This window comes from Lynx rufus, unplaced genomic scaffold (genome assembly GCF_022079265.1).
Source record: "Lynx rufus isolate CCGP_SWC_20201006 ecotype Redwood Valley unplaced genomic scaffold, mLynRuf1.p SCAF_9, whole genome shotgun sequence".
Taxonomy (NCBI): domain Eukaryota; kingdom Metazoa; phylum Chordata; class Mammalia; order Carnivora; family Felidae; genus Lynx; species Lynx rufus.
The window spans coordinates 73,394,261-73,408,675 of NW_025814897.1; the positions used below are offsets into that span (position 1 = coordinate 73,394,261).

At 39.4% G+C, this 14,415-nt stretch overlaps 1 protein-coding gene across 1 annotated transcript in view; it reads right to left on the reverse strand.

Moving 5' to 3' along the window:
• PIK3C2A (phosphatidylinositol-4-phosphate 3-kinase catalytic subunit type 2 alpha) overlaps window positions 1-14,415 on the reverse strand; it is a 121,846-nt gene that overhangs the window by 58,086 nt on the left and 49,345 nt on the right. The window contains exon 3 of the mRNA XM_047070483.1: window positions 7,864-7,967. Coding sequence (XP_046926439.1) covers window positions 7,864-7,967 — 104 coding nt within the window. The remainder of the gene's footprint in view (window positions 1-7,863; window positions 7,968-14,415) is intronic.

Here is a 14,415-nt window from a genome sequence, read left to right on the forward strand (position 1 = left end):
AATGACAAAAAGAAAAGGGTCAGGGGAGGCAGCAAGTATATCTGTGCAGCCTCTAGAGCCAGACAACCTGAGTTTAAATCCTGATTGTAACTACTAACTAGGTGTGTGACCATAGGCAAGTTACTGAATATCCTTGTTGCTTCCAGCTTCCAATTCTACAAAATGAGGATACTACCACTACTAACTTCATAGGATTATTGTGAGAATTATGTAACTTAAGTTTATAAAACACTCAAAGCAGTGCCTAGTAACAGAGGTGCTATAAGCATCTTGTCAAATAAATAAGTGAATTAAAAAATCTGTGTTCTGCACTATGGCCCTAAGTGCCAGAAAAGATCCAAAATTAGAAAGAAATGTAATTTAAAGAAAGCAATATAAGCAATAAACTTAAATTGATATTGGAAATGCACCTTTAGATGTCAACACAGTATCTTTAGATGTGTGCTTGTTGCCAAGCTTACCTATCTGCAATACAATGTGAAGACCTTCATAGGAGCTTGTCTAAGATTCTTGTTTTTCATTTACTAGGTATTCTCGTTTTCTACAGTATAAAATAGATGCTCTCAGCAAATCATGTAATTAACTAATACATGAAATATTAGAGAATTTTGTCTATATCCAAGCAAGACTTCAATTTTCAGAAATCCTTAAGCATGATGAAAGGACAATCAGAAATTCTAATAATAGCTCAGAAAACAAGAATTTATTAGACAAAATAATGAGAAAAGTTGCATTCAATGAACTTGACTTGGTAGGGGGAACCCTTCATTTCCTTTCCTTAAAATGAGTCTTTTGGATACATGTACACCAATGTTTACAGTAGCATTATCTACAGTAGCAAAATTATGGAAACAGCCCAACTGTCCATGGATTGATGAATGGATACAGAGGTATATTCCATACAATGGAATATTACTCAGCCATAAAAAAGAATGGAATCTTGCCATTTGCAACGACATGGATGGAGCTAGAAAGTATTATGCTAAGCAAAGTAAGTCAGAGAAAGACAAACACCATATAAGTCCACTCATACGGAATTTAAGAAACAAAACAAATGAGCAAAAGGGGAAAAAAGAGACAGAAGCAAACCACAAAAAAGACTCTTAACTATAGAGAACAAATTGATGGGTTACCAGAGGGAGGTGGGTGGATCTGTGTGTTAAATAGGTGATGCCGAGGGGGGCGCCTGGGTGGCTCAGTCAGTTAAGCGTCTGACTTCGGCTCAGGTCATGATCTCACAGTTCGTGGGTTCAAGCCCTGCGTCGGGCTATGTGCTGACAGCTCAGAGCCTGGAGCCTGCTTCAGATTCTGTGTCTCCCTCTCTCTCTGCCCCTCTCCCACTCATGCTCTATCTCTCTCTCTCAAAAATAAATAAATGTGAAAACATTTAAAAAAAAAAATAGGTGATGCCGACTCAGCAAATAAAGAGGACACTTGTGATGAGCACCAGCTGATGTATGGAAGTGCTGAATCACTATCCTGTAAACCTGAAACTAGTATTACACTGTATGTTAACTGGAATTTAAACAAAAACTTAAAAAAAAAAAAAAAGAGTCCACGGGGCACCTGGGTGGCGCAGTTGGTTGAGTGTCTGACTTCAGCTCAGGTCATGATCTTATAGTCCGTGAGTTCGAGCCCTGTGTCGGGCTCTGTGCTGACAGCTCAGAGCCTGGAGCCTGTTTCAGATTCTGTGTCACTCTCTCTCTGCCCCTTCCCCGCTCATGCTCTGTCTCTCTTTGTCTCTCAAAAATGAATAAGTATTTATAAATAAATACATAAATACATAAATAAATAAACAAAAGAGTCCTTTTTTTTTTTACACAGCAATGTGAATGTACAGTAAAGCCTTGATTTGCAAGCATAATTCATTCTGGTAATATGTTTGTAATCCAAAGCACTGTATATCAAAGTGAATTTCAAGAACCACTGGCTCAGTTGTGATCATGTGACATCTGGCATCATCTACTACTCGTACTGCAAGACATCGCTCATTTTTCAAGTTAAAAATCTATTAGAAATATTTGCTTGCCTTGTGGAACACTTGCGGAACAAGTTACTTGCAATCCAAGGTTTCACTGTACAGAACATCACACATTTGTACATGTAAAACTGGTTACAATAGTAAATTTCATTTTAAGTATGTTTCATCACAAGAAAAAAACTTTTTAATGAGTTCTATCTCTGGTTGACAGTATGGAAGATAGTCCAGAGAAAAAAAACAGTGATTCTTTTTTTTAATAATGTTTATTTATTTTTGAGACAGAAAGAGACAGAGCATGAGCAGGGGAGGGGCAAAGAGAGAGGGAGACACAGAATCCGAAGCAAGCTCACAGAGCCCAACGTGGGGTTTGAACTCGTCAACCGCTAGATCATGATCTGAGCCGAAGTCGGACACTCAACCAACTGAGCCACCCAGGCGCCCCAACAGTAATTTTCTTTTTAATGTTTATTTATTTTTTTAGACAGAGAAAGAGAGAAGGAGGAGGGGAAGGACAGAGAGGGGAGAACAGAGAGGGTCCAAAGAGGGCTCTCCGCTGACAGCAACGAGCCCCATGGGCTCGAACTCACAAACCATGAGATCCTGACGGGAGCCAAAGTCAGGTGCTTAACTGACTGAGTCACCCAGGCGCCTCAGTAATTTTTTTTTCTATAAAATTGACATTCTTCTATTCTTATGGTTTTGTTTGCTTTATCAAAACTGGGGAAAAACTAAGATGGTAATAGAATCCTTAAAGTTGGGGGTTTTTTTTTTGTTCTGTTTGTGACTACACTTTTAAACATACAAAAGCAAATTAATAAATTTATAACTGCTGAATAAATTACTCAATATAATAGACCATGTAAGGTATTTTTATGGACACTCTAAACCATATATTATAGCTTGATATTCTTGAGTAATTACCTATAACGATTATTTTTTTAAGCTCTGATTTTCCACTAATATTTCCACTTCCCTGTTACCATGAAAGAAATGTCTTCGTTTGCTTGTTTAATGTGGCACTACAGTTCAGGAAATTTAGATGCTTTAGGGTTTATTTTCTTACTGTGTGCGCAATCAAGCTGATGTTAGGTACGGACAGAGCCAAATTGTGTAAACTCAGGCAGAAAGAAAACTGAGGGTTTTAAAAGACAAAAATAAAAAATAGGACTTTTAATTGAATAAACACTACTTTAAGGGCACCTGGGTAGCTCAGTCAGTTAAGTGTCAAGACTCTTGATTTTGGCTCAGGTCATGATCTCACAGTTCAGGAGTTTGAGCCCCAAGCTGAGCTCTGCTCTGACAGCACTGAGCCTACTGGAGATTCTCTCTCTCCCTCTCTCTCTGCCCCTCCCCTGCTTGCACTCTCTCTTTCTTAAAATAAGCAAACTTAAAAAAAAAAAAAAAAGAATAGACACTACTTTATAGGAAAGGAAAATCAGCACTGTTTAGAATAAAATTATCTAAATGCAGAGGTAAAGTCCTCGAAAATACACAGGGAGTCCTTGGGATCGAGACACTATTGTAGGATATAAATACTAGATCTGAAATATATAGGGAAAAAAGGAACCAGCAGGCTACTTAGAATGACAAGTGTGAAGTGTAGCTTCTCATCCTATCATGCTAGGAAACCACAAATGAAGTGGCAAAACCTTTGGTATCTAAAATTCTAATAACTTTCTCTAGAACTATGTAACTAGCAGATACAGCAAGCTTTGTCAACTATGATAAGTGGGAAAAGGAAAGAAAACAGGAAATAAAAACCAGAAAAATGTAGTAATAATAAAATGTGCTGAATCACAGCATTATAATACTTTAAAAGAGATTCTTTTTTTTTTTTAATGTTTATTTATTTATTTTGAGAGAACACGCGAGCAGGGAAGGGGCAAAGAGAGGGAGAGAGACAATCCCAAGCAGACCCTGAGCTGCCAGTGCAGAGCCCCATGTGGGGCTTGACCTCATGAACCACTGAAATCATGAGCTGAGCTGAAACCAAGAGTTGGACACTTCACTGACTGAGCCAACCACATACCCCTGAAAGAGTGTTTTGTTTTTTTCTGGGGTTTTTTGTTTTGTTTTTGTTTTTAGAGAGAGAGAGAGAAAGAGAGAAAGAGAGACAGAGTGTGAGCAGGTGAGGGGCAGAGAGAGAGGAAGACACAGATTCTGAAGCAGGCTCCAGGCTCTGAGCCGTCAGCATAGAGCCCAACACGGCAGGGCTTGAACTCACAAACCGAGAGATCATGACCTAAGCCAAAGTCAGACAACCAATTGAGACACCAGGTCATGAGACCCAGGTGCCCCTAAAAAAGATTCTTGATATCACTAGTCCAACTCTCTGATTTCGCAGAAGAAAAAAAAAGGCTTAGAACTGGCAATGTACCAGAGTCTGTTATACAAGTAATCTTAACTGTAAACAAGTATCATCTTGACAAATCTTTCACAGCTAAGTTAAAATGATTAAATGAATCATTTTAGGGGCGCCTGGGTGGCTCAGTCGGTTAAGCGTCCAACTTCAGCTCAGGTCACGATCTCGCGGTCCGTGAGTTCGAGCCCCGCGTCGGGCTCTGGGCTGATGGCTCAGAGCCTGGAGCCTGCTTCTGATTCTGTGTCTCCCTCTCTCTCTGCCCCTCCCCTGTTCATGCTCTGTCTCTCTCTGTCTCAAAAATAAATAAAAATAAATAAATAAATAAATAAATAAATAAATAAATAAATAAATAAATAAATCATTTTAGATTTCAAAAAGGAGCTAGCTATCTAAGAGCATAAATACTTGTTTAAAAATTCCAGTGCAGTAATGACCATACTAAAAAAATTAAGAGCCATTAATTTCTTCAAGGGATATCCCCTGACCCCAACCTCCAAAGTCACAGGGAAAGAAGAGAGGAGCTTAGAATAAGGCTTCAAAAACACGTCTGTCTGGGTGTCTGGGTGACTTAATCAGTTGAGCGTCTGACTTGATTTCAGCTCAGGTCATGATCTCACCATTCACGAGCTTGAGCCCCACACTGGGTTCTGCGCTGGCAGTACACAGCCTGCATGGGATTCTCTCTCTCCCTCTCTGTCCCTCCCTCTCTCTGTCCCTCCCTTGCTTGCTTGCTCTCTCTCAAACAAACTTTGAGGGAAAAAAAGAAAAAGATAAAGAAAAGAAACACCTCTGCTTCTGGAGCAACTAGGTGGCTCAGTCAGGTGAGTGTCCACTGTTGACCCAGGGTCATAAGATTGAGCCCTGTGTCAGGATCTGCGCTGAGCGGGGAGCCTGTTTAAGATTACTCTCTCTCTCCCTCTACCCCTCTCCCCAACTCTTGTGCTCTCTCTTTCTCTAAAATAAACAGAAAACAAAAACACCTCTGCTTCTTACTTCCCTGAAATACTTGCTGTAATCACACACTTACTAATGGAAATGAAATTATAAAAAGAAGTCATTCTCTTTTTAGTTCATCTGGGGTTTCATATTACATAAGCTATTTGTGTGTGTGTGTGTGTGTGTGTGTGTACACATATGCGTGTGTATAAACAAAAATAATCATTTTAGCTGAGTAGCAGAGTCTGTGTAAATAACTCTAAGATTTAAATGGGGGAAAAAGTTAAATTTCAGCCTAATTTCTCAAGCTGCAAAGTTCAAATGTAATTGTCACTCAAAACAATCTAACAGAAAGCATTACAGGGCTTGTTTAGGGAGAAAACTAAAGGAACTAGATAAACACATAACAGATTACTTCCAAATGATTATGGTAAAAGATTATTTCCAAATTATTAACCACACACACATATGGTATAATGACATGAAGGCATAGGCAATTTCTAATACATGTAATTTGCATACTAATGTATGCACCCAAATGTCCATTTTAAATACCTACTGAAAAAAAGGATTTTAAAAATCCAGTTAAGAGTAACCTTTGCAGGTAATAAAAGTGGCTGTATTGGTATTTTTCTTCTTTTTTTCCCCTAAAGTATTCTAAAGACAAGAAATGCTGGTTAAAAGGTAACAAAGGTAGAATTTTAATAAAATATTACCAATGGTATAGAAAATCTAGTTAATAAGTCCCTTAAACATTAAAATGGTGTATATACTCAAAAATGATCTGGGAACCCCAAACTTTGCTTTACTTAAATCAGACAACACTGGGGAAAATACTGAATTCATAGTAAATCCCTCCGTGGTGATCCACTTTCCCTTCTTCTGATAACAGATCTCAACCCCTTGGCCAGAATGTTTGTTGTTCCACTCTCTCTTTCCATGAGATTTTCCTATCTGGTGCTGGCTGACAGGACACCCTTTCCTCTCTGATATCAAGACCATTAGAATATGAAGGTGAAGCTATCAGTGGCTATATTCCCCTGCCTTCAAAACTCCATCTGCAGTAGAAGAAAATGAAGCCAACATACATGGAGGAAGGGCAGCAAGAAGGATAGGATGAAAATGGAAAGGAGAGTCCAAAGGGCAGGGGTTATCAATTAAAGTGTGTGAATTCCTAGATCTTGCTGTCATTGAGTTCTGCCACATCCTTCCTCTTTCTGCTATATGGGTTTGCAAATCAATACATAACCTTTTTTTTTAAGTTTATTTATTTTGAGAGACAGAGAGAGTGAGCAGGGGAGGGGCAGAGAGAGAGGGAGAGAGAGAATCTCAAGCAGGCTCCCACACTGCCAGCACAGAGCCTGATGCAGGGCTGAATCGTGAGATCATGACCTCAACCGACACCAAGAGTCGGATGCTCAACAAACTAAGACACCCAGAGACCCCATTACATAACCTTTCTTGATTTAAGCTAGTTTAAGATGGGTTTCTAGCACTCACAACATAAGTTCTGACTAATACAGTGATATAACAGAAAGAAAATAAACTGAATCAGAGGCAAAGGAGACCTGACTCTGCTACTGTCTGAGTAAATTTTGGTAGGTAACTTCTCTGAGCCTGTTTCTTCATCCAAAAGAACTATTGGCTATATTTAAGATTAAAAGCATATTTTAGAAATGCATTTTTCGGGGCGCCTGGGTAGCTCAGTTGGTTAAACGTCCAACTTCAGCTCAGATTATGATCTCCTGGTTGGTGAGTTCGAGCCATCAGGTTCTGTGCTGACAGCTCAGAGCCTAGAGCCTGCTTCAGATTCTGTGTCTCCCTCTCTTTTTGCCCCTCCCCTGCTTACGCACGCATGCGCACTCTCTCTAGATAAACATTTAAAAAATGCATTTTTCTAACCTTCAGGAAAATACGTGTTCCCCTAATCTTGACCGTTATAATAGCATCTCTTAAACAGGAAGGGCAGTATTTTGAATGCTAGAAAGTTTTCAGGGTATTAAGTCTCCCTAAAAAACAAAAACAGGTGTTTTCTGAGTGTACCAAAGCTTATATATGTTTAAGCCATATTTTCACTGGTTGATAGAATCAGAAGTCCTCCATCTGAACTCATTTTTTCTTCTTTTTTTTTTTTTTTTTAAATTTTTTTTCAACGTTTATTTATTTTTGGGACAGAGAGAGACAGAGCATGAACGGGGGAGGGGCAGAGAGAGAGGGAGACACAGAATCGGAAACAGGCTCCAGGCTCTGAGCCATCAGCCCAGAGCCCGACGCGGGGCTCGAACTCACGGACCGCGAGATCGTGACCTGGCTGAAGCCGGACGCTTAACCGACTGCGCCACCCAGGCGCCCCATCATTTTTTCTTCTAAATACTTACAAACCTAAGAGGTAAGGATATAGGTTCAACTGTAGTTGGTGTTAATGTGCCAATTAGTGGTCTTGAAATTTCAGCCACAGGGAGAAAATAATTAAATTTTTTTTTAATTTTAGAATGATTCGTATTAAGCTTGTTTTCAAGTTAACTTTTTAAAAGCAAGTATTTAATTTTAAAAAATCTTTAATTTATAAAGAAAAATTCCTTACTTTGTAATGGATTGACAAAAAGCAGCTACTTCTTCATTCTGTACTTCAATTTCTTGTAGAAGAGAACTTCCAGTTGACAAACTAGTGGTCCCACTTGGGTCTTTCTGTAATCAAAAAAAATGTTTTTATTTCAAAAGTAAAAGGTCCCCAGATGTTAAGTAGCACCACAGCATAAACACATTTTTACAAAAGTGTGTACAAAGACATGGAGGGAAATATAAATCGTATCAGTAACAAAGTTTTTAAATTATAGATTTCTGTCTTTGTAAAAGTAATACCAGCTAAGCCTTGAAGTTCACTGGTCTTACTTGCTCCAAAGTAGAAATAGGCTGTACTTTGTAATGATCAGTAAGAATAGAATGCTAAAGATATTTCCAATCAAAATCTTCCTGACATAAATGCTTCAGCAAGACTAAATGATTTAAAGGACTACCCTCTGTTTTAAAAAAGTGAAGAGATCAAACCCATTTGGGACTCCTCTAGTTACCAGGAATTCTATATATTCAACTGTGGCCCCAAATTCCAAGAAAGCAGCTAGTTCTTTACGTAAGAGAATGACTTTTAGGAGTTAGCGAGCATCTTCCATGTTAGTAAATTTATGCAAACATCATGATAGCCCTTCAAAAGGTAAGTTTGTCTGACCTAACTTTGTGTGCAATATTTTAATGAGATAAATTCACCACCCAAGCACAGCCAAACAGCATTTCCTTTAAAATTAAGTTAATTGAAATTAACTAAATTAAAATCGGAACATTTTCAATTTGAAATTAGTGAATGAAAATACAGTATATACATTTCAAGAATTGTAATGAACTTCAATGACCATGGCAAGATCTTGTCAGAAAAATTACTGAAAATTTAGGGTAACAATTCCTTTATGAATTTCCTTCTTTTACAAGGTGTCAGAGCCCTTTCTGCTAGAATGTGAATTGAACATTTAAGGGGAAAAACAAAACAAAACAAGCCTTGAGTTCTAGAAAATCACAACTAAAAATAACACAACTCATGGGAAAAACAGAGTTAAGGCAAACTATTCAAAATCAGTGTAACTTTGTAATCAAAGCCTTAACTAACATAACAAGTCCTTATCGAAATATCTGCACAATTAAATCTCCACTTGAATCTGCACCTAGCATTATGGTCTTTGATCCTTTGAAGCCTGAAACCCTGGAACTCCTGCTCCTTCATTTGTGATATGGATCTTTTTTTTTTTAAGTTTATTTTTATTTATTTTGAGAAAGACAGAGAGAGCAAAGTGGGGCGGAGCAGAGAGAGAGGGACACAATACCAAGCAGTCTCCGCGCTCTGTCAGCACAAAGCCCAACCCGATGCAGGGCTCGAACTCATCAACTGTGAGATCATGTCCTGAGCTGAAATCAAGAGTTGAATGCTTAACGGACTGAACCACCCAGGTGTCCCTGTGATATGGGTTCTTGAGGGCATTTGCTTCTATTCAAGACCAATTTCAGTGGAGTTAAAAATATAATCTAAGATGTAGATGTTTTCAGGTAAGTTCATAATGCAAAGAGAAATGAATTCACAGCTTCTTTTCTGTAGTTACAGCTTCACCAGACAGTTTAACACTTGTGGAATATGGAACCGTTCTTGAAGCCATTCCTTCAACCACCATTTTCACTGAAAGATAACGCTTCTGCAGGATTTTCAGTTTTTTCCTTAATATTTTCTCATATTACTAAGGCTTTCTCTTTAATTGTGAGAAAGTTTGTTCTTGATTGTTATAAAATGTTACCATGTTGGAAAAGATTATGTTTGAACTAATGCCACCTCTCCAATTTACCATCAAACTCATATTTACCAATTACATAAGCTAATTTGTGTTATAGAGACAAGCACTGTAACAAATAAACCAATTAGCTTGAATCATATCTTGTTCCTATAAAACACAAGCTGAACTATCCTGCCTCTGAATCTGTTTTAGTCTTCAATGGCTGCCCTCACAATCCAAGTCAAAATCTATTATTTTCTTAAGGCCCAAGAAAATGCTACTTCATCTACCGTGCCCTTTATGATTATTCAGCATGAAACAATTCCCCCCATCCTATCAATTCTAAGTACTTAGTCTGACCCAAATACCGTATCATCACATCCTGTTTGATATTCGTCCTAATGTGGAAAGAAAGCCCTTTGAAGACAAAAATCTGATTTTATTGAATGCTGTATTTTTACAGAACTTTATATCCAGTTCAGAAGGCACTCAACCATTGGTTCAATTTGGGAAAGGAAGAGTTATTTTTTTTTAAGTACAGTTTCTGTTTTAGAAGAGTTCTGTGGGTGGATGGTGGCGATGGCTGTACAACAAAATGTGAATGGATTTAATACCACTGAACTGTACACCTAGAAATGTTTAAGATGGTATTTTGGTTAACTGCATTTTACCAACAACAAAAAAATCTATCAATTACTGAGCATTTACTACACGTCAAGTTCTGCTATAAGAAATTTACAAGTATGTATGTATTGTTTTAAGTTTATTTATCATTTATCTTGAGAGAGAGAGAGAGACAGAGAGAGAGAGAGGAGGGGCAGAGAGACAGGGAGAGAGAGAATCCCAAGCAGGCTCTGCACTGTCAGCGCAGAGCCTGACACAGGGCTATATGTATTATTTATTTCCCACAAATCTCTAGTAGGTGGGTAATATTATTATCCCCATTTTACAGATTAAAACATGAGACACAGAGAAATTAATTAACACAAGTCAGAGAGCTAATATAATCATAGTATTTCAAACCAGGCAGCCTAGCTTCAGAATCATATGCTTAATCACTCTGCCCTTCTACCTCTCAAAAAAGTCTCCCTAAAAAAACTTAAAAACAAAATGATAGGGGTATGTGGGTGGCTCAGTCATTTAAGCATCCAACTCTGGATTTAGTTTGAGTTCGAGCCCTGCATCAGGCTCCACATTGACAGTGTGGAGCCTGCTTGGGATTCTCTCTCTTTCCCTCTCTCTCTGCCCCTCCCCTGCTGGTGTTCCCTTTCTTTCTCCTTCAAAATAAATAAACTTAAAAAAAGGAGAGGAGGAGTTAAAATGGCATAGTAAGAGGACTCTGAGCATGTCTCATCACTTGAACACAGCTAGACCAACATCAAACCATTTTGAACACCTAGGAAATTGATCTGAGGATTAACAGAACAATATGTATAATTTGGGAGAGAGAACCTGAAGGTATGTGGTGTGGAGAGGTGAATTGGGGGAGAGAAGAGCACCCACGCCACAGAGGGGAACAGGCCCTTTTTGCAGAGAGGACGTGGGGAGCGAGGGGGAGACTGAGCAGCATGCCAGAGTCATGCAAGAAATGCACTCCCCCAGGAGCACCTGGGTGGTTCTGTTGGTTAAGTCTGACTTTGGCTCAGGTCATGATGTCCCGGTTCGTGGGTTCGAGCCCCACGTTGGGCTCTGTGTTGACAGCTCAGAGCCTGGAGCCTACTTTGAATTCTGTGTCTCCCTCTCTCTCTGCCCTTCCCCTGCCTACACTCTGTCTGTCTCTCTCTCCTCCAAAACTAAACATTAAAAAAAAAAAACATTTAAAAAGAAATGCACTCCCCCTGAAAGTAGCTAGAAAGAAAGCATGAAAAATACACAGGGGACTGCATAAGAAAACCATTCCCCAAAACCACTGACAGGGGAAAAGGAAAGGGTCTCAATACCGCCAGCTTTTAAAAACAGCAGAGTGTAAAATCTAAAGTTTGGAGGTCAGCACCTGGTGGTGATCAGGTGAGGAAGCCAGGAGACGGAAGCAGTCTGAGGATCCCCTGGGTGGCACAGGGAGAAGCAGTTTCCCTGTCTGGAGTACATTTCATAGAGGCAATACATACTCTCTGTGGGGCAAAGACCCTGCAGGCACCAAAGAGCTTCCCTGTTCACCTGTATAGGAACAAGGACAGCTAGCAGCAAAGGGCAGCAAAACCTGGCTCCAGCTGTGTGTTGCAAGATATACCATAAACTCTGAGCTGCTGAGTGACTGTATGAACATTTTCTGGGACAAGACTGTACCATCCACGGCAAGGCAAAATCCTCCCCCAGAGTATCAGGGCAGGACAGAGCCACAGGGGTCTCTGAAGTGTGGGGTTATGAAACACAGGGATGCCTGACAGGTGGACAGCTTGGACACAAACGGGGAAGGCGCGGAGCTGACAGAAGCAAGGGACACAAGAGGGGTAACTGATTGCATGTCTGTGATGGCATGAAATTCCCACTCTGGAGACTAGAGAGCGGGGAGAAACCATTTTTACCATTAGCACACCAATACTGATAGACGCCAGTGAGTTAAACAGTGCCACCAAGTGGAGAATGGAACTGTTGCACCAAGCCCCGCCACCTGTGCCTTCCAGGCACATCCCCACTAGGGCAAGTTGACCTGAAATTTAGAGCAACAGGCCCTCCTCCAGAAGACTAGTACAAATCACCTCCACACCTAGAACTACTGATCGCAGAGTGCTACAAAGTTTCAGCTCTAGGGGAAACTGTATATAAATTCATTTGGGTTTTTCTTGTTTGTTCATTTGTTCATTTTGTGTGTGTGTGTCTATTCTTTTTCTTAGATACGGAAGCAGCAAATTTTTTATTTGATTTTATTTTTTATTTTAATTACAATTTTTTTCTTTTTCCTTTTTTCTATCAAGCTCCTCTTAAGCAGACCAAAGCACACCTAGGATCTAGCTTCCTTTATTTAATTTTTTTTTAATTTTTATTTTATTATTTTTTCTTCCTTCAAAATGCAAAGACAGAGGAATTCACCCCAAAAGAAAGAACAGGAAGAAATGACAGCCAGGGATTTAATTGATAAAGATATAACATGTCTCAGAATTTAAAACAGCAATTATAAGGATTCTAGCTGGGCTTGAAAAAAAGCACAGAAGACACTAGAGAATCCCTTACTGCAGAGATAAAAGAGCTAAATTCTAGTCAGGCCAAAATTAAAAATGCTATAACCAAAATGCAAACCCAAACAGATGCCATGGCAGTGAGGATGGACGAGGCAGAGGAGTAAATTAGTGATGTAGAAGATAAAATTATGAGAAATTATGAGGCTGAAAAGAAGAGTGAAACAAAGGTAATGGTTCATGAAGGTATACTTAAGGGAACTTAGTGACTTATTAAAATGAAATAACATTCCTTTCATTGGAGTCCCAGATTTATAGAGACAGAAAAAGGGGCAAAAGGTTTATGTGAGCAAATTATAGCTGAAAACTTCCCTAATCTGGGGAAAGGCACAGACGTCAAAGAAGCACAGAAAACTCTCATTAAATTAAACAAAAGCCAGCCAACACGAAGGTATATCACAGACAAGGAAAGAATCCTGAAAGTAGCAAGGGAAAAAAAAGTTCTTAACCTACAAGGGAAAACAGATCAGGTTCACAAACAGATCTGTCCATAGAAACTCAGTAGGCCAGATGGGAGTGACAGGATATCCACATTCAATATGCTGAATGGGAAAAATATACAGCCAAGAATACTCTATGCAGCAAGGCCACTATTGAGAATAGAAAAGGGGGTGGGGGGATAGAATAAAAGGGGTGCCTGGGTGGCTCAGTCTGTTGAGCATCCAACTTTGGCTCAGGTCTTGATTTCACGGTTTATGAGTTCAAGCCCCGCATCCAATTCTGTGCTGACATGACTGCTCTGAGCCTGGAGCCTGCTTCAGATTCTGTGACTTCCTCTCTCGCTGCCCCTCCCCCACTTGTGCTCTCTCTCACTCTTTCAAAAAAATGGATAAACATTAAAAGAAGAGAGAGAGAGAAAGAGAAATAAAGAGTTTCCCAGACAAAAACTAAAGGAGTTTTGACCACTAAACCAGCCCTGCAAGCAATATTAAGGGGGATTCTTTGAGTGGGGGTGGAGAAGACCAAAAGCAACAAAGACTGGAAAGAACATCACCAGAAACACCAACTTTACAGGTAACACAGTGGTACTAAACTTGTATCTTTCAATAATCACCCTGAATGTAAATGGACATGGGGTATCAGAATGAATAAAAAGACAACACCCATCTATATGCTGCCTACAAGGGACTCATTTTAGACCTAAAGCCACTGGCAGATTGAAAATGAAAGGATGGAGAAACATCTATCATGCTAATGAATGCCAAAAAAAAAAAAAAAAAAAAGTCAGAGGAACCATATTTGTATCAAACTAGATTTACAATTTTTTTTTAGTCTTTATTTATTTTTGAGAGAGAGATAGGGTACAAATGGGGGAGGAACAGAGAGAGAGGGAGACACAAATCCAAAGCAGGCTCCAGGCTCTGAGCTGTCAGCACAGAACCTAATGCGGGGCTCAAACCCACAGACCATGAGATCATGACCTGAGCTGAAGTCAGATGCTCAACCAACTGAGCCACCCAGGGGCCCCTAGACAAAACAGATTTTAAACCAAAGACTGTAAAAAGAGACGGTGAAGAATTAAATCATAATTAAGGGGTCTATCCGTCAAGAAGATCTAACAATTGTAAATATTTATGGCCCCAACTTGGAAGCACCCAAATATATTAATCAAATAACAACAAACATAAAGAAACTCAGGTGACTATACCC